Source organism: Microcaecilia unicolor, chromosome 11 (assembly GCF_901765095.1).
Source record: "Microcaecilia unicolor chromosome 11, aMicUni1.1, whole genome shotgun sequence".
NCBI lineage: Eukaryota > Metazoa > Chordata > Amphibia > Gymnophiona > Siphonopidae > Microcaecilia > Microcaecilia unicolor.
This window is the reverse complement of record NC_044041.1, coordinates 206065186-206083680: the sequence shown is the minus strand read 5'-3', so window position 1 is coordinate 206083680 and position 18495 is coordinate 206065186. Positions and strand designations below refer to the sequence as shown.

Below are 18495 nucleotides of genomic sequence, written 5' to 3'. Positions count from 1 at the left end.
GGCTCAGAATCCATACTTGGAATGACTTTACCTACATCTAGAAGTTTTATACCAAAAATTTAAGGTAGGGTTTAAACATTTGTACGTCTGGTAGTGTAGTAGTAGTAGATGTTTATTTGAAGCAGAGGGAACAGATAAGACCAGATCTGGTTACAAAGTGGAAGCAAATTCTACCCCTCATATTTCCTCTCCCAGATTATGTAACTTTTATTTCTGCTCAAGCTCCATCTCAGGCTGTCTTCAAATCTAAGCTAAAAGCCCACTTTTTTGATGCTGCTTTTAACTCCTAACCCTCACTCACTTGTTCAATACTCATGTTTTATCATTCCTACCTTAGTAGTTCCCTTATCTCTAATTTGTCCTGTTTTTCTGTCCTAATTAGATCGTAAGCTCTGTTGAGCAGGGACTGTCTCTTTATGTCCAGTGTACAGAACTGCGTACTTCTAATAGCGCTATAGAAATGATAAATAGTAGTAGTCTTTGAGATTCCGGAATCTTGCCACTCTTGGGCTTCCGGAATCTTGCCACTTTTGGGGATTCTGGAATCTTGCTACCCTTTGGGATTCCGGAATCTTGCCACCCTTTGGGATTCTGTATGGAATCTTGCTACTCTTTGGGATTCCGGAATCTTGCCACCCTTTGGGATTCTGTATGGAATCTTGCCACCCTTTGGGCTTCCGGAATCTTGCTACTCTTTGCTACACTTTGTCCTTATCCCTTATTTGTCCCGGTTGTCTGTCCTGATTAGATTGTAAGCTCTGTTGAGCAGGGACTGTCTCTTACATGTTCAGTGTACAGTGCTGTGTACGTCTAGTAGCGCTATAGAAATGATAAGTAGTAGTAGTGGTTTAAAAAAGGTTTGGACAAGTTATGGAGGACAAGTCCAAGTCTGCTATTGAGACAGATTTAGGGAAGCCACTGCTTGTCCTGGGATTGGTAGCATGGAATCTTGTTACTCTTTGCAAACTCCTCAGCTTTTAAAGCAGGCTGTTACTTTTTTTTGCCTCTTTTGGATAGATTTGGTCATATGATCATCTGTCCAGTGACCCAGTGGGACGTGGACTGGATCCTGACCCTGTTCTACTTTGACTTCTTTGCATGTATGATGGATTTGGAATCCTGTTATCCTCTTCCATGACCAGGACTGGATTAGTTCTCTGAAAACACGGATCCAGCAAGTAAATCTTGCCATGTCAAGGTGTTTCCCCAGCACAGAAGCCTGTATTAATTGAATATGGATTTGTAGACCACTGTGCCAGAAACAAAAGTGTCCACAGTTCACACAAAAATGTGATGCTCAGGTGTAATTTCAGGGGCCCATTTTTCGGTACTTTTTCAACTTAGAAGCTGGTCTGATGTACTGAGCACCTCTCCTGAGGGAACTGGGAGGACAAGCCATTGAGTAATGGGCCGACTGTAGCCTTGGTCTTTCATCCTCATTACCTGCAGTATTTTAGGTCTCTCCCCCCCCCCCCCCCCCTCTTTACTTCTGTCCTACTAACCGGGGAATCTGCACAGGATGCTTCAAAGACGATTCAAGTGGAGTGAATCTAGATTAGGAAGTTGGCTAGAAGGTTAGATAAATATTTCCAGTACTACTAAGTCTTATAAATCATCTGAGTTTTGCAAGTTCTGTGACGTCCGTGGCTTAATGGAGCTGGTGCGTGGTAGAAGCAGCAGAATGAGACGGGGAGGGCTGGTCTTCATTCTTCCTCCTGTCTCCAGACTAAGAAGCTCTGCTGATCTGGTTTCCACACTCTTGGCTTTTCCTGCTGCTGCCTTCCACTTTGGTTTCTCTCAGTCAGGTCTTTGGCCCTGCATCTGGGGGGTGGGGTGGGGGGAGGAAGCAGTCACAGAGCAGACAATAAGGCGGAGAACAGCCCTGGAGAAAGGCTTCTGCTAGTGGGGCTTGGGGACCCCCCCCCCCCCGCTAGCCAAGGTATGTGAAGTTGCGGTGAGGGGTAGGGAGTTGGGGCACAATGTGCCTCCCCCACTTTGGGCTCTGCTCCCCCCCAATCTGAATTCTGACTACGCAGCATCCTTGGGGGGGAGGCAGCATTGACGGTCCTGCCCCAGACCCTGCTCAGTCTCTCGGTGGCCCTGATGTCCATAGCCTGAGGTGGTGGTGGTGCGGGGTAGCCAACCCTTATTCTTTGAAGCTTAGCGGAGATTGGGTGGTGGAGCCGGTGGTGGGAGGCGGGGCTGGTGGTTGGGAGGCAGGGATAGTGCTGGGCAGACTTTTACAGTCTGTGCCCTGAAAAAGACAGATACAAATCAACGTCAGGTATACACAAAAAGTAGCACATATGAGTTTATCTTGTTGGGCAGACTGGATGGACCGTGCAGGTCTTTTTCTGCCGTCATCTACTATGTTACTATTTCCTTTTGTTTGCAAGACAAGACTGAAAGGTCATTTTAACCAAAAATGTGGATGGCCTGTGAGGAAACAGAGAAAGACCATCTGGCCCATCCATGCCATCCACTGTGCCTTCCTCTTCCTTATAGATCCTTGTGCTTGATAAATGGGGTTCTTTCTCCATATCATGGATCTGATCTTTGCAAGGAGAGAGTTTAAATCCATGGGACTGATGTAAAACTTTTTCCTGTGTTGTTCACTATCGGAAAAAGACAGCCATTATGCTAAAATAGTATAAAGGATTCAATGCAAAGAGAAACCCTGGTTCTCAAGTGTTTTGGTTTTATAAACGAACCTTCATCAAGGCCAGAGACCCAACTGATTTTTCTTTCTTCATGGTCCCTTCTGAGCTTCGCAGACGGATTCGTTTGGAACATGGGATGGGGTGTGGGCTTCATCTGTTCTTTTATTTCTGTGCTCTCAGTAGCATGTAGGAAATATTTACTCTGTGAAAAGAATGATCTCTGCTCCCTGCGATTTGTGTGTTTCTTTTTTTTTTTTAATTCAATTTGTTTTATTGGCTCCGTATATTTGAGCTCTGGCTTGTTTACAAAGTTAAAATCAAAGCATTCCAATAACACAAGATCAATAAAGGAAGAATTTCAAAACAGTTAATCACTTTGCAGCTAGGCTGGCAAATCTCTTCCTATGCAAATGTCTGCTCAAGGATCCAAGCCTTGGCAAATGCAAGTCCATTTCTCTCACTTCCACAGTTAACTAGTTTATCGTTCCCATCAGTCTTGCCTCCCTTGGAACCACTGATGGTTGATATTAATCCAAATATTCTTTCAAATATTGTGACTTACCCAGAATCAACATCCAGAGTTCTCTCTCGCCTTCCCTCTCACTCCCACATACACTACAGACCTGGATTTCTATACTTCCCTTCTAAGCTTGTTTTTGAGGCAAGGGGCTTGTGCCCAGTACCCTCTTGCCTGTTCTATTGGATGGTACAGTCACATACATTGCTGAGAAAAGCAGGCTTCTGCAGCCCAGGTGGACCATATAGGACCGGGAGGCTCTTGGCGGTATCTGCCTGATACCTCTGGAGTGACCAGTTTTTGGCAGAGAAAAGAAGGTCCAGGCTGTTAATAGAGGCAGTGTATGCAAATCAAGTTCATGCATATTCATTGTGGCAGTGGCGTAGCCAAGGGTGGGCTGGGGTGGGCCCAGGCTCACCCACTTTAGGTTCAGGCCCACCAAGTAGCAGCACACCTATAATGTGGCTGGCAGGGACCCCAAGCCCCACCAGCCAAAAACTTCCAACAACATTTTGCTGCTAGTGAAAATCTGCTATTTAAAAGGTATACGGGGGAGAGGGGATGTTTGAAAGACCATATGGCATGCAGGCGAGAGAGGGAGAAAACAAATCACTTGTAGGACAAGGTGGAGTGCGGCCCACCCACCTTGGGTCCAGACCCCCCAAACTTGGGTGTCTGGCTACGCCCCTGCATTGTGGATATCCTGAAAACCTGACTGGCAAAGGGGAACTCGAGGACTGACTAGGGAAACACTGGGTTAAGACTCTTACCCTGGACCATGTCCAGCCTTTTTAGGACAGGGAAGCGGATGGGTCAGGAAGTGGTGTTGAGGGCTAGTAAAAACTGAAATCCATCACTGGTGCTCTACATGATACCAGAATCTATGGCCTTGGTACCGAGCACTGGGCATGTTGGGCCGAAATTCAGTGCTAGGAAATAGCGCTTAGCCGGCAAAGCGTGAGACAGCCAGTTATCTCATCCCCTGGATCCTACATATGGCACTTTGAGTTGGGCATGCAAATTTGACTGCGCTTCCAATTTGCTTGTGCAACTTAATTGAATAACGAGCCAATTAGCGCTCATGATTATTAATTATTTATTTATTGGGGTTTATTAACCGCCTTTATGAAGAGATTCACCCGAGGCCGTGTACAGTTTAACATCAAACTTACAATTGTATTAATATCATAACAAGCAATTACTAGCACTAATTAGATTTAATTAGCAGTTACGTGTGTAAATTTAGGTGCTGGAGCCACACCGCAGAAAAAGCAGCCCACTGGCAACCGCTGAACATTCAAACAGCAGGTTAAGTTAGAGTCGGCCAAAAAAAACCCCGGATATTCGATGCCGGTCACCGGAACCAGCCGACATTGTATATCCGGGGCCAGTGGGCTGAATATCAGGGGCTTTGATCTTTTTGGTGAATATGTGTGAATGAAACTGCAGATTTTTTTTAATGCAGTCCTGGATTTATAACTCTCATTGCTAAGCATTGTGGGAGTGAGAATTCGTCTTCAATTCCTAGAATGATTTAAAAAGCCGGAAGTGCCTGAGGGCGCATGAGGGACTGGTGGGCTGAGATCTGTGAGCTGTCTGCCCTTCTATCATACTGCGAGTGTCTCCCATCCTGCAGGAAACAGTCAGTCCTCACAATCGCACATTCCTTTCTTATGATGCGCAGCTGAAAGGAGCTTTTTATTCCTTTTTCTAATGTCAGCCAGAAAAAGAGCAGGTTTGACATTTGCTAGTTAGCTTGTGTTTCTCCTCTCTCTGAGAACATGGAGGAGGGAGAAGGGGTAGAGAGGGGCAGAATGACTCAGAAGCTGCCTCCCAAATCTGGATAGTCATCTCTCGCTGGTGTTTATTTGCATCGAGTTCGATAATACGATTGGTATGTGGATGAGAATCCATTCAGATATTTTGTCTGTACCCTTTTCCTCCATTGCTGACTCCAGACTTGCCTCATCTACGTTTTCTATAATGCTGGATACCACTATGATCCCCTTTTCCCCTTGGCCCACGACCTTGGGTCGTCTTTGTCCTATCTTGACAATGCCTCTTGGGCTACATTACTTTCTGGCCTTGTCTCCTCGCGTCTCCAGGGGCGTAGCCAGATAGTCAATTTTGGGTGGGCCTGAGCCCAAAATGGATGGGCACAGAATTCAGCCCCTCCTGGCCCCCTTCCACTCTGTTCTCTGCATTCTGCCTCTCCCCCTACCTTCAAACACAAAATATTAAATACCTTAGCTGGTGGGGATCCCCAAACTGCACAGCTGAAGATTTTTTCCTCCTCGGGCAGCCAGTGCTCTTCCAAACAGCAGATGGCAGGCACTTGACTTGAGCTGATGCTGCTGCCAGCAGTCCGTATATGCTCAGTGCTTCTGCACGGGTGAAATGTGGAGAGGGGGGCGGCGTACGGTGCCAGCTGCCATTTGGAAGAGCATTGGCTGCCTGAGCAGGAGGAAACCTTTAGCTGGTGTGGTTTGGGGATTTCCACAGCAAGACTGCCACAATTTTGGGTGGGCCTGAGTCCAAATTGGGTGGGCCACAGCCCACCCAGGCCCACCTGTAGCTACGCCACTGGTCTCGACTACTGTAACATAGTCTTTGCTGGTTTGCCTAAAGTTGTTCTCACCTGTCTCCAAACTGTTCAGGATACAGCTACACAACCTCTTCTGCATGCTCATAGATCTGACCTCTCCTGGCTCAACATCACCGGCTCCCTGTCATATTTCACGCGTAATTTAAGATTCTTACACTGGCTCATAAGTTCTTTACACAGGTTCTCCGGCCTGTCATTCGTCTTTGATTGCCCCTTGTATTCCTTCTCGCTCGTTCTGTTCATTACAGCTTCTCAACTTTCTCTTCCCTGAGTCTTTTGCTCTCATCTCGAGTCCACTCCTCAATCGGCCTTCTTTTTCTGTACAGTTCCCTCCTTGATCTGTGTTCTGAACAATCCTATCCTCAGTTTCTGTCATTGCTTAAGGCACATTTCTTCAGAACAGCTTTCCCTAACTTCCCCCCTTATTTCCTCATGGGAGTGGAACCGCTCTGGAACCCTATGTTGTGTGTGTGTTTTTTTTGTTAATATGAAGCCTTTATTCTCTTTCCTTTTATATTGGATGGAGTTCCTTTCCTTCTGTGGTTTTAATTGTACACTGCTCTGATTTACCTGAAGGGCGGTGCATTAAGTCAAACTCTCTCTTCATCTTTGCTCATATTGCTAAGATACGTCATTTCTTTATAATATCATGAAACCTGCCACTTCCTTCTTGGATACAGTACTGAAATCCTTATCCTCTCTCTGGTCTCTTCCCCCCCCCCCCCCCAGACTACTGTAACCTGCTTCGCATGCATTTTGTGCTGGATCATCTTCCTCAGCTTCAGTCTATCCAGGGCAAAAGAAGGGGTTGATCCTCAGCTGCTGGGCATTTTTCAAGGGAAAGGTGACCACTGAGGGAGCACCTCCTGCAGCCGGCCACAAAGTCCATGAAAAGGCATCATTGCAAATACTACGCTAGGCCTTAGAAAATACAGCTTGTTGGGAAAAGAGAACAAGACTGACTGCAACAAATCCCTACTCAAGTCACCTCACCTTGGTCACACCTGCAAAATATGGATCAAGCTTTACAAATGATCGCATTTTAGACCAAGTAAACTGACCTGGAGACCCCAAGATACTGGACTGTGCCTGCAGTGCAACACTGGTGCAGTACAAAGCGAAATTCATTTCCTCCCGTACCGTGCAAAATACAAAAATATCTGAGATGCTGCATTTTTATAAAATGGGGGAATACCTGAAGAAGGACTGTTGGCGTGGGAAGGCGTAGGAGAAGTGGAAAAACAGTGGTCCTAGCTAAAGGCTGCTATAAATATGGCGACTGATCTTTTTGTGAGGAAAGTAAACAAAAACAAGAGAAGCAGGAAGCCTACATGGTCCTCTAAACTAGTAGCAGAAAAAATAAGAGCAAAAGAGGATTTGTTCAAGAAATACAAACGAACACAACGAGAGGATCACGGAAAAGATTATTGGATTAAACTGAAAGAGGGAAATACGGCTAGCGAAAGCGCGAGCGGAAGAAAAAATGGCTAAAGATGTAAAGAGAGGTGACAAGACTTTTTTCAGATATATTGGAGAAAGGAGAAGAGAAAGGAATGGAATTGCGAGACTGAAAGATAATGAGAATGGCTATGTGGAGAGTGATGAAGATAAAGCGAACGTGCTAAACAATTATTTCTCTTCGGTGTTCATGGAGGAAAATCCTGGAGAAGGACCGCGGTTGGCTGCCGTGGGAACGTCTGGGAATGGAGTGGATACTGCGCCATTTACAGAAGAAAGAGTTTATAAACAGCTGGAGAATATGAAAGTGAACAAAGCTATGGGGCCGGATGAGATACATCCCAGGATACTTAAGGAACTCAGAGAGGTCCTGGCGGGACCTCTTAAAGATTTATTTAATAGATCTTTAGAGACGGGAGAGATTCCACGAGATTGGAGACAAGCGGATGTGGTCCCTCTTCACAAAAGTGGAGACAGGGAAGAAGTGGGAAACTACAGACTGGTAAGTCTCACGTCGGTGGTAGGAAAAATAATGGAGTCGCTGTTGAAAGAAAGGATAGTTAACTTTCTAGAACCCGACGGGTTACAGAACCCGAGGCAACATGGCTTTACCAAACGAAAATCCTGCCAAACGAATCTTATTGACTTTTTTGACTGGGTGACCAAAGAACTGGATGAGGGACGTGCGCTAGATGTAATCTACTTGGACTTCAGCAAAGCCTTTGATACGGTCCCCCACAGAAGACTCATGAATAAGCTGAAAGGGTTGAACTTAGGACCGAAAGTGGTGAACTGGATAAGAAACTGGTTGACTGACAGGTGGCAGAGGGTGGTGGTAAATGGAATCCGCTCGGAGGAAAGGAAGGTTAGCGGTGGAGTTCCTCAGGGGTCGGTGCTGGGGCCTATTCTGTTTAATATATTTGCGGGAGATATTGTTGAAGGGTTGGAAGGAAAGATTTGCCTTTTTGCGGATGACATGAAAATAGCCAATAGAGTGGATACCCTGGAGGGAGTAGAAACGATGAGAAGGGATTTCCTTAGAAGAATGGCCAGTTAGTGCTCATTATTGCTTAAGCGATAATGCTAATTGGCTTGTTATGCCAATTGTTATGCGTTGTTACAGAATACACCTGGATTTCAGTGCGGATCTCTAGGTGCACTATATAGAATCCAGGGGTAAGTTCATAGAACAGCGTCTAAGTACAGTTATGCGTAACTACAAATTACAGCCAATTATCACCAATTAACAACACTTAAGGGCTATTATTGGTATTTAAGTTCAATTGACGTCTAATTTAACAATTAAGTTAGGGTACAACTGACACTATGCTATAACTTCTCTGCCCAAATTTGTGTGTTAGTCAGAAATTTGGGCACAGAACTTTCTAGAATCTGGGGAATGGGATGTGAAGAGATTGGGCTGTTCAATCATTTCCTAGAGCGTCAATGATAACAAGTAAAGGGAAAGGTGCCGATACTCAGCATCCCCGAGTACCCCTTGAAACAAGCCCTGAGTCTATCCAAAATTCAGCTACACAACTTACCTTCCTCCACTGTTACCCCACTTCTTTGGGCTCTACCTTGACTTCGGTCCAAACTGCTTTCCACCATATGTGCATTCATGCTGCCTCATCTCTCCCTAGGCGGCAGCCCTAGGCAGCCTACTCCTGTCTGTGCTAACTCCAGGCTCCGCACTTTCCCCTGGAATAACCTTTTATGAGTTGGTCTGTCTTGTTCATATCGTTCATAAGGACCCACCTCTTTCAGACAACTTTTAAATTCGAACGCCTGACTCCTCCCTCTCACATTAGACATGTTTCACTGTGATACTTAAGCGATTGCTAGAAATTATTTGTCTTGTCAACGTTAGTTCCTGCTCTGCAGAGCTTAGAGTATCCATATTTTGTGCTCTTGTGGAGCAATTGGTAGGTCGTTTGTCTACTGTGACCATGTTTCAATTTGACACTGGGATTTCTGCCATGTAGCTAGGCTCTGGCCAACTCAGCCATCCATCCACTTTTGGTGGCAAATGAGTTGCCAGCATTAGCCGGGGTGTGTGTGTGGGGTGGAAGACAGATGACTGGGAAGGTGATGGCAAAACCACCCTGTTATTAGGCTACCAAGAAACTGTCACAGAACTGACAGTCCCTGTAAGACATTTATGACTTGGTATTTGAATGCAGGGGGAACTGTCTTTACCTTTCTTATAGAAATGTTAAGTATGGCTGCTTATGTTTCCTCCAGTTGGTCATATGTGACCCAGTAAACCCGGCATCCCTAGGGTTAAAATGAACCTTCATTCTGCCATTTGGTTGCAGGAGAATCAGGAAGAAAAGTTAAGGCACAACTCGATTACCTTTGTTTAATTTCTCATAATTAAAATACTAGTTCTTGAAAGAAATTCCAAAGTAGCTTTATTTTTGGTGGGTAACATGGTAATAACTTGTTAACATTCTAAAAAAAAATTGCCCTTGTAAAGTTCTGGCTCAAGATAAAAACACAAACCCCATTAGTCGTGATCTGTGAAGCTGCTGTGTCAAAATGCAACTCCCTGAGATTTAGGATCAACGTTAAAAAAACCCCAAAAACCCATTTGGCAAGTGACGTTAAAGGCATTTACCCTTCCAGCAAGCCACAAACACACCTGGATGAAGTCCTTGGGTCATTTGGTACCATTACTACCTCCGGAGCTCACTCTGATCAGTCAGGTGAGCTCTTGCTAGGTCAGGATATGTGGAAGGTGATCGTTGATTAAGTCGGTTAAGACGGGTGGTAGGTTAACTCAGCAGTATCTCCTGACTTTTCTCTTAAAGGCAACCAGTGTCCAAGTTTACAAGAGGAAGGAGTGAAGTTGGAGCAGCACCAAGTGAATACTTCAGGTGAGTCAGACTGAATTCTTGGAAAGTTATACAGTATCTACTTTGGGCTATGTATTGGGATCCTGCCAAATCTTATGACCTGGATTGGCCACTGTTGGAAACAGCATACTGGGCTAGATAGATCTTTGGTCTGACACAGAACATGAGTAGCCGTACTGAGGCAGACCAGTGGTCCATCTAGCCCAGTATCCTGCTTCCCACAGTGGCCAATCCAGGTCACAAGTACCTGGTAGAAATAGATCTCTTATATAGTCATTCTGGAAATCCTGAAAACCAGGCTGGGTTGTGGACCTCAAGGACTGGATTTGAGGGTAGTAGGGTAACTCTTATGTCCCTAATGCCCTGTAATTATTCCAAATGTGTATAAGCAGCTGCCTCCATTGCAATAGGATAATAGGAGATTCCATCCAAAATAAAAATAGAGACTGATTTCCCATGGACGCTGCTGTTCTAGAGACAAATCTGAGACCACAGCCAGTGATGTGGGTAATAGGGAGATGGTGTTCAAGTGAGTCTGCAAAAGACACAGTAAATGGCGCTGAAAAATAGGTGCCAGGATGAGGGTCCCAAGTCCAGTCCTGGAGTGCCCCTAGCCAGTCAGGTTTTCAGGATATCCATAATGAATATGCATGAACTCGATTTGCAAATGGATGTCCTGAAAACCTGACTGGCAGGGGGCATTCCAGGACCTGACTCGGGGAAACACTGACCTAAGACACTCCCCACCTTTAGAACCCAGTCCTTGGGACGCACCTAGCCAGTCAGGTTTTCAGGAAACCTACAATGAATATGCATGAGATAAATTTGCATACAATAGAAGTAGTTCATGCAAATCTCTCTCATGCATATTTATTGTGGATATCCTGAAAACCTGACTGGCAAGGGGATACTCTAGGACCGGACATGGGAAACTCCGCTTTATAGAACAGCACCTAGTGGGGATCCGTGTTCCAGCTGAGAAATCCTGGCATGTAAACTAGGTGCAAATCCCCGGAATTCTGTAAAACACTGGTGCATCTTTTGAGAACGCCCCTGACCTACCCATGCCCCTCCCATGGCCACGCCCCCTGTCAGGTTGCAAGCTGTGGGATTTGGGCGCCCAGGTTTAAAGAAAGGCGCGCACAATCCCTCATTGGTGCCAATTAGTGTCAATAATTGATCTTTAGCATCAAATTATTGATGTTAATGGCTCGTTAATCAATTAGGTTGCACACACATCTCAGGATGGATAATTGGGACCTTTTATCCCTTGCCCTCTCCCCTGAGGATATTCCTCTTCCACTGTATCCTCAGGCCATCCTTCAGCATAGAAAGCATTTAAAGATGGTTTAAAACATTGTGGAGACAGTGAACACAACGGAAGAAATCAGCTCATGCTTTTTTTCCAGGGTGCAGTATATATATTCAGGTACAGCAGATATTTTCTTGTCCCTGGAGGGCTCACGATCTAAGCTTGCACCTGAAGCAATGGAAGGTTAAGTGACTTGCCAAGATCACAAGGAACAGCAGTGGGATTATGAACCCTGGATTCCCTGGTTCTCAGGCCACTGTTCTAACCATTAGGCTTCTCATCCACTCTATACCTACTAGAGCCTGAACATGTAGAAAATTAAAGTCTAATGGTTAGTGCAGAGGACTTTGAGCCTGGCGACCTGGGTTTGATTCCCACTGCAGCTCCTTGTGACCTTGGACAAGTCACTTAACCCTCCATTGCCCCAGGTACAAAAATCCCCTCTAGGAACAGAGAAAGTATCTGCATAAAAAGTGTACAGCGCTGAGTTCCTGAGTACATCTAGTAGTGATATAGAAATCATTATTATTAGTAGTAAATTAACAGAATATCAACCCCCTGGCTCGCTCATCCCCTGGCAGCTTTCCATAAAACAGTGCTGCACGAGGTTTAGTGCTTAGAACCTTTTCACTCAAGTTCTTTGACTGTTCAAAAGTTTAAAAAGTTACCTCAAATCTCCAGCAAGCAGAGCCCAGCTCATACTGCCATTCTGGAGTGTGACTTCTGCTCCCAGGCTGGCTGGGATTGGAAATGCTATGCAAGTAGTGTTCACACCCCCAGTGATTTAAAGGGGGCAGGAGGGGAGGAAGGTAAGGGATGTGAATGCTGAAGCTCATTTTCAAAGCACCTATGTAACTCTGTAAGTCTGTGTGCTTTGAAAATGAGCACCACTGCCCCTAGGTGAGGAAGCTGCAGAAGTGACTGGGGCTTCAATCAGAACCAGACTCTCCTGGACTGCAAGTGAAACCTGATGGCACTGCAGTCCCGGAGAGGCTGGTTCTGGTTGAGCTGGAAGGCTGTAAATAGCTGGAGAAATCTGCCAGATCAAGAAAGCAAAAACAGAGCTTGACAGCCCAAAATGACTCTCTTCTATCTCATTTTTATGTCTTCTAGGGTTTAATCTCATTCAAAGATTTTCTCTTTTGAAGCTCCCATCAGTAAAGAAGATTCGAAATCCCAAGGGACCAATTATTTTACGGCTGGGAACCACCCCACTGGTTAAACTCACAGAGTAAGTGTTGAGCTTTGGAAGTCTCGTCATATGCTGAAAGGTATTACAGGCTACGTCACTCCAGAAACATATCCAGGGTGTCTCTGGTGGGGGACATGATCGAAACCACACTGCATAACAACCTATGAATTATGTGGATATTTTCCCTTTGAAAATTGTCCATGGGAGTTTGTACCCGATTCTTCCCAAGACATTGCATAGAGATTTGAAAATCCAGTGCAAATACATTTTCCAATCCTGTCCTAGAATAGTAATGCACAGAATTTATGAATTGTGAAAAATTTCAGGAGGACCTTGGGAGACTGGAAGACCTGGGCATCCAAATGGCAGATGAAAATAAAAATATGCACATTGGAAACATGTTCCAAATCATAGCTACCTGATGCTAGGTTTCACTTTAGGAGTCAACACTCAGGAAAAGAATCTAGAGAATTCTTGTATTTGATGAACAAACTAGAATGGAGACCAAGATAGTCCAAGACAGAGGAGCAGAACAAGAAGGGGGCCAAATCGCCTGACTTGGCCAAGTTTTGCCCTTATAGGGCTGCCTCAGGAGCTATAATTACTATTAAAAACAGTCAAATAATAAAAACACAAAATTCACATCAAATGAACAACTGAATAATATATAAACAATTAATTCTATTCAATTGTTCATTACTTGATTGTTTTTAACAGAAATTATAGCCCCTGAGGCAGCCCTATAAGGGCGAAACTTGGCCAAGTAGGGTGATTTGACACCCCTCTTGTTCTGTTGCTCTGTCAAATTCATCTTGGACTATCTCGGTCTCCATTCTAGTTTGTTTGCTGCTCTGGATCGTGTGGACAGCCTTCTTGCTTTTTGGTATAATTCTAATATATGGTCATTTACTATTGTTATACTGTTAACAAAATTGTAAGTTTTATCTTCAATTGCTGTACACGGCGTTGGGTGAATTTCTTCTTAAAGGCTTAATAAATCCCAATAAATAAATGAAATAAATATGTTGAACTCTTCTGCTCAGTGTGTGTGAGGAAGGGGATGGCAGCCAAGAAAGCAAACAGAATGTTAGGAATTATTAGGAAAGGAACAGAGAATAAAACAAAGGATATTATAATGTCTCTGTATCACTCCATGGTGTGATGGCACCTTGAGTATAGTGTGGCTGAGGGCGGAGGTGGCTTTATTCTAGAGAGAGGCTGATTGAGGAGCAGTACAATATCTTTCTGACACTGGTTCAGTTGTCATGGCTCAAGCATGAGGGAAGGGGTTGACAAAGCTCATAGCTGAGAAGTCATAAGACCATTATGAGAAACTTGAGAGCTTTGATGATACATGTGTAAGGATGTTCCTTCCAAGCATTGCTCTTTCAGGTTGCTTTGGCTTGAGGGTTATGGAGTCAACTCTTTGATTGACTAGAGAAGTTTCATTGTATTGTTGTATCTGTGTGTTGAGTTTCTCAAACACACAGAAGTTCAGAGCTTGTTCTTGGAAGTGTATTGAAGACTATTTTAGTAAATGTTTTGTGCAATGGCTAACGATCTCACCTACCTGGTTTAAATGTGGTATGTAGGAGGAACTGAGTTCTGTTCGGACCAGTGCCAACCTCAGCTCAAAATTAAAACAGGCAAAATGAATCTCTTGGAGGGGCTTAATGTGAATGAGGGTTAGATTAAGAGTGTAGTGAAAGAGGAGAAGCCAATGACGGAGCAGAGCAGAGGGTGATATGCTTATTAACGGCTCTTCCATCCTCCTCTGGTCCTTACCTACCAATAGCATTGGCAAGGACTGGTCTCATTCCCGAGTAAAAGATATTTATTTATTTATCTTTATTAAAATGTCTTACTGCTGTACCTATAAAACAGCTCATGCTGGTGATGGGATGGGCATGGGACAGGGGTGTGTAGGCTTTTATCCCATCCTGATCAATGTGGCTGTGCGGCCTGGAGAGGGGCTGCAGCTGAGCCCAATGCCTGTGGCACTTGGTTTCCTCCCACACTTAAGGCCATTGGCCACTGTTAAAGCTGTCACATAATTGGTTAATGCCTAGCAAAGCATTGTCACACGATAATGCCTAACCAGTTACAATGCTGGATTTTTCTCTAAATTGTACCATAGGACTTCAACACCTGGTACAATCACCAGTTCACACAGTTCAACCTGATCCAGTACAAGCCTTGTTCCACTGCGTGCATGGAGATGGAGTCCCACTCTTAGAATCCAGTCCAGGGTGATCTGGGTGAGGCGACAATCCTCACACCTAGAAAAACAGATTTGAGTGGTTAATTTTATTTCCCCGTTTTTAGAAATGTTTCCTGTTGGTTAGGATCTTGCACTTTCTTCTCAACATACGGACAGATCCTTGAAATTCTATTTTCCACTGTCACCAGTCCTACACATTCCTTCCCTTGAATGGAGAATCAGAAATTGTCTTCAGTGTAGAGAAGAGAAGTTTGAGTCTGCCAGGACCCGCCAGGATTGATTTGTGTCTGAAGGAAACAAAACGTTGTAAAGAGTTGCTTGTGAAGGTTTTTGCACTGTAATAAATGATTGGTCCTGGGATGTTGGAGCTACCTTTCCAAGTTTCTAGTCTTCACTGGAGGGGCTGGTATGTGACACAGTGGAGACAGGGCTGGTGTACAGAATCTCTTTGACGTTTTAAAGCAAATTCAGATGTGAGGAAAGGGGGGTGACGTGCACAGAGTAGAACGAATAATCACTTTTGCTAGTGAGGACTTTTCTGCCCTGCCACTCCAGAACTATAACTCTGTCTCCCTGCTCCACAAATAGAAAGCCCTCTTCTTACGCTCTCTAGAAGACCAAGGGATGACTTGTCTGATGCAGTGATGTGCTGGAGGAGGCTTCCAGGAGACCCTTCTTAAACTGGTCTAGAAACACACAAAACTAGTGTGACGGAGTTCTCTTGCAAGCAGCCGGCAGTAGGTTACTCATTAGAAGCCTGGTCCATGTTCCTGTAATCAGAGACCTTGTTGGGTTGGGAGAGACGTTCCAGTCAGCAGATGAGTCCAGCTGCCCTTTTTGAGATGCTATGAGGTGAGAAAAGCCCCAGGACCTCGGGGAAGTCGGATCAACCCCCTCTCCAGGGTGAGCTTGCAGTGAGAAGCGGGTCTTGCTCCACAAGTCCAACACTTTGTGTTAAGCTTTGCCACCCACTCAGGAATTGTTTATGAGTGGCTTCTACACAGATGGAGTAACAATGTAATCCTGGGATGTGAATAATGTTTAGCAAACGACTTTCTCTGGGCCTCTCTCCAGCACTGAGTGTTTCCTTTCGGAAAGGTTGGCTTTGGGCCTGGATACTTCCAGACAGCAGGAAATTTAGGCCCTAATTTACTTCTCTTCCATTTTGTGTAAAGCAGGACCTTAAAGGACTGATGTATGGCATTTACAGCTTTTTGTTTCATTGGAGTTTAGCAGTGACAGATTTTGGTGTCTCATCCCTGCCAACGCAATACAACGTGAAACAGTTTGTGAAGAAAAATAACAAAACCAATGACAATAGGAACGACACCCCTGATGGTGTGAATAACATGAGGAAGAACCTAGCGAAGCTCAAGGAATGTTCTGGAATTTGGCAGCTTAGACTTAATGCTAAAAAAATGCAGGGTCATGCATTTGGGCTGCAAAAACCCAGTTTAGAGGTGAAGAACTTCAGTACGGGAAAGAGGAGCGGGACTTGGGAGTGATCGTATGTGATAATTTTAAGGTGGCCAAACAGGTAGAAAAGGCAATGGCGAAAGCTAGGATGCTCGAGTGCATAGGGAGAGGAATGGCCAGTAGGAAAAAGGAGGTGATGATGCCTCTAGTGAGACCTCATTTAGAATATTTTGTACAAGTCTGGAGACCGACACCTTCAAAAGATATAAACAGGATGGAGTCGGCCCAGAGGTCTTTGTCATAAAGAGTATGCACCCTACCGCCTACCATGGTATGCTACTGCGCATGCACCGGCGTTTTCCTGCTGGTTGAGAGGAGACGAGGCTGATTCATCACAGTCCATTTGTTCCCCTGAGGACGCTTAGGGCGAAACATGTATACATGTCGGGAACAGCCGATATGAAGTAACAATAGCATCAAGGACGATGAACACCTCTGTGAAGAATAGAGCACTAAATCGGGGCATACCCTGCAGGAGCTGAGCCATTTCTCCAAGCACCAAGATAAATATCCCGCTTACGTGATAGTTCAAACAACAGCTGAGAAAACTGAAAAATATATGGCAAAGTACTTAGAGGAGACTTGAATTTGGACAGATACCATGGCAGGCGGTAGGGTGCTATGATGTTTATGAGGGTTAAATGCTAAAATGTGAATGACCAGCCGATGCAATATGGGATACCCTGACACTGAGCACAATTAGCATAAAAAAAAGAAAAAAGTTGTTTTGCACATTTTTTCAATGTTTGTTTTAACTTAATAGATGTTTGAATTTTGGGGGTTTGCAAGTGTTGTTTAACTAATAATACAACAAACCAGGCCATTGTTTATACCCCAGTGGAGTACGTACTTTTAAATTTTAACTGCCAGACTGTCGACCATTCTTCTAACTTTTGGAGATCCCTTCTCATGGTTGAAGTCGTGAAGATTGGGAATACTTTGCATCTTTGGTGAGAAATATGCTGAAAGTCTGTGGACGGATGGTTTGGCAGCCTGGCCTCCCGGAATTAAATGCACTCCCCAGTTGCCGAGCAATCTTTGAGCCGAGACAGTGAAATGGATATTTTAAGAGAATGGTGGCCCCCTTGAGATACAAGGGCAGATGCTGGCGGAACTGAGCTCCTGGAATTGCGCAAGTTTTTGGATTTTGTGTACTGTAGGTTTCAGATGTATTTGTGAAATAAAGATAAACGACTGGATCTTTTTACTGGAGAGGAATCAAGTGAGTGGGATGAGTTTAAGCTGGGAAGGCTGCCTGCTCTGGACAGGGGGCGGGGCTGCGGTAGGCAACAGCTGTCAATGGTTGGGCAGGAATTAAGACTGCACCCAGGAAATAGAAGACTGGACATTGGCGAGAGGATCTATCTTACCCTGTGATCTCCAAGTCTCAGGTCTGAGACCTTTCAGCAGTGCCTATTTAGTTATTAAGATTTATTCACTGCCTTTTTGAAGGAATTCACTCAAGGTGGTATACGGTAAGATTAAATCAAACATAAGCAATAGACAATTACAGCAGTAAAAATATTCAAATAACAATACAAAGTATGGCATAGTTACTACTTACAATGTCAACACGATACATAATAGAACATTTTAATTGACAGTCAAGGGTATAAGCAAAGATGGAAGATATAGGATAGGTAAGAGTTTTATGTCTTCGACTCATATTCTTGTGTGTCTGAAGTAGGTTTATCCTATTGATTTATTGAGTTCCCTTTCTTATCGGTGTTTTGCTTTGTTTTGTAAACTGCTCCAGTATATGAAGTTTTTAAATAAACATAAACATAGTTTTAAGGAAGGGAATAAACACCTGATCTACTTTGTCAATTAGAAGCATAAGTACTGGGACAGACCAAAGGTCCATCAAGCCCAGCATCCTGTTTCCAACAGTGGCCAATCCAGGTCACAAGTACCTGGCAAGATCCCCAAATAGTACAGTACATTTTATGCTGCTTATTCCAGAAATCAGCAGTGGACTTTCCCCAAGTCAGTTTAATAATGGCCTATGAACTTTTCCTTTAGGAAGCTGTCCAAATCTTTTTAAAACCCCGCTAAGCTAACTGCCTTTACCACATTCTCTGGCAACAAATTCCAGAGTTTAATTACACGTTGAGTCAAGAAAGATTTTCTACGATTTGTTTTAAATTTACTGCTTTGTAGCTTCATCGCATGCCCCCTAGTCCTAGTATTTTTGGA

The 18495-nt window shown here is 44.4% G+C and overlaps 1 protein-coding gene across 4 annotated transcripts in view; it reads left to right on the top strand.

Annotated features, from left to right (window-relative positions):
• Positions 1-18495, top strand: part of LOC115479511 (collagen alpha-1(XVI) chain-like) — a 136160-nt gene that overhangs the window by 11035 nt on the left and 106630 nt on the right. For all 4 annotated transcript variants that reach the window (XM_030217456.1, XM_030217455.1, XM_030217454.1 and 1 more), the window contains exons 3-4: positions 10054-10119; positions 12524-12641. In XM_030217456.1, coding sequence (XP_030073316.1) covers positions 10054-10119; positions 12524-12641 — 184 coding nt within the window. The remainder of the gene's footprint in view (positions 1-10053; positions 10120-12523; positions 12642-18495) is intronic.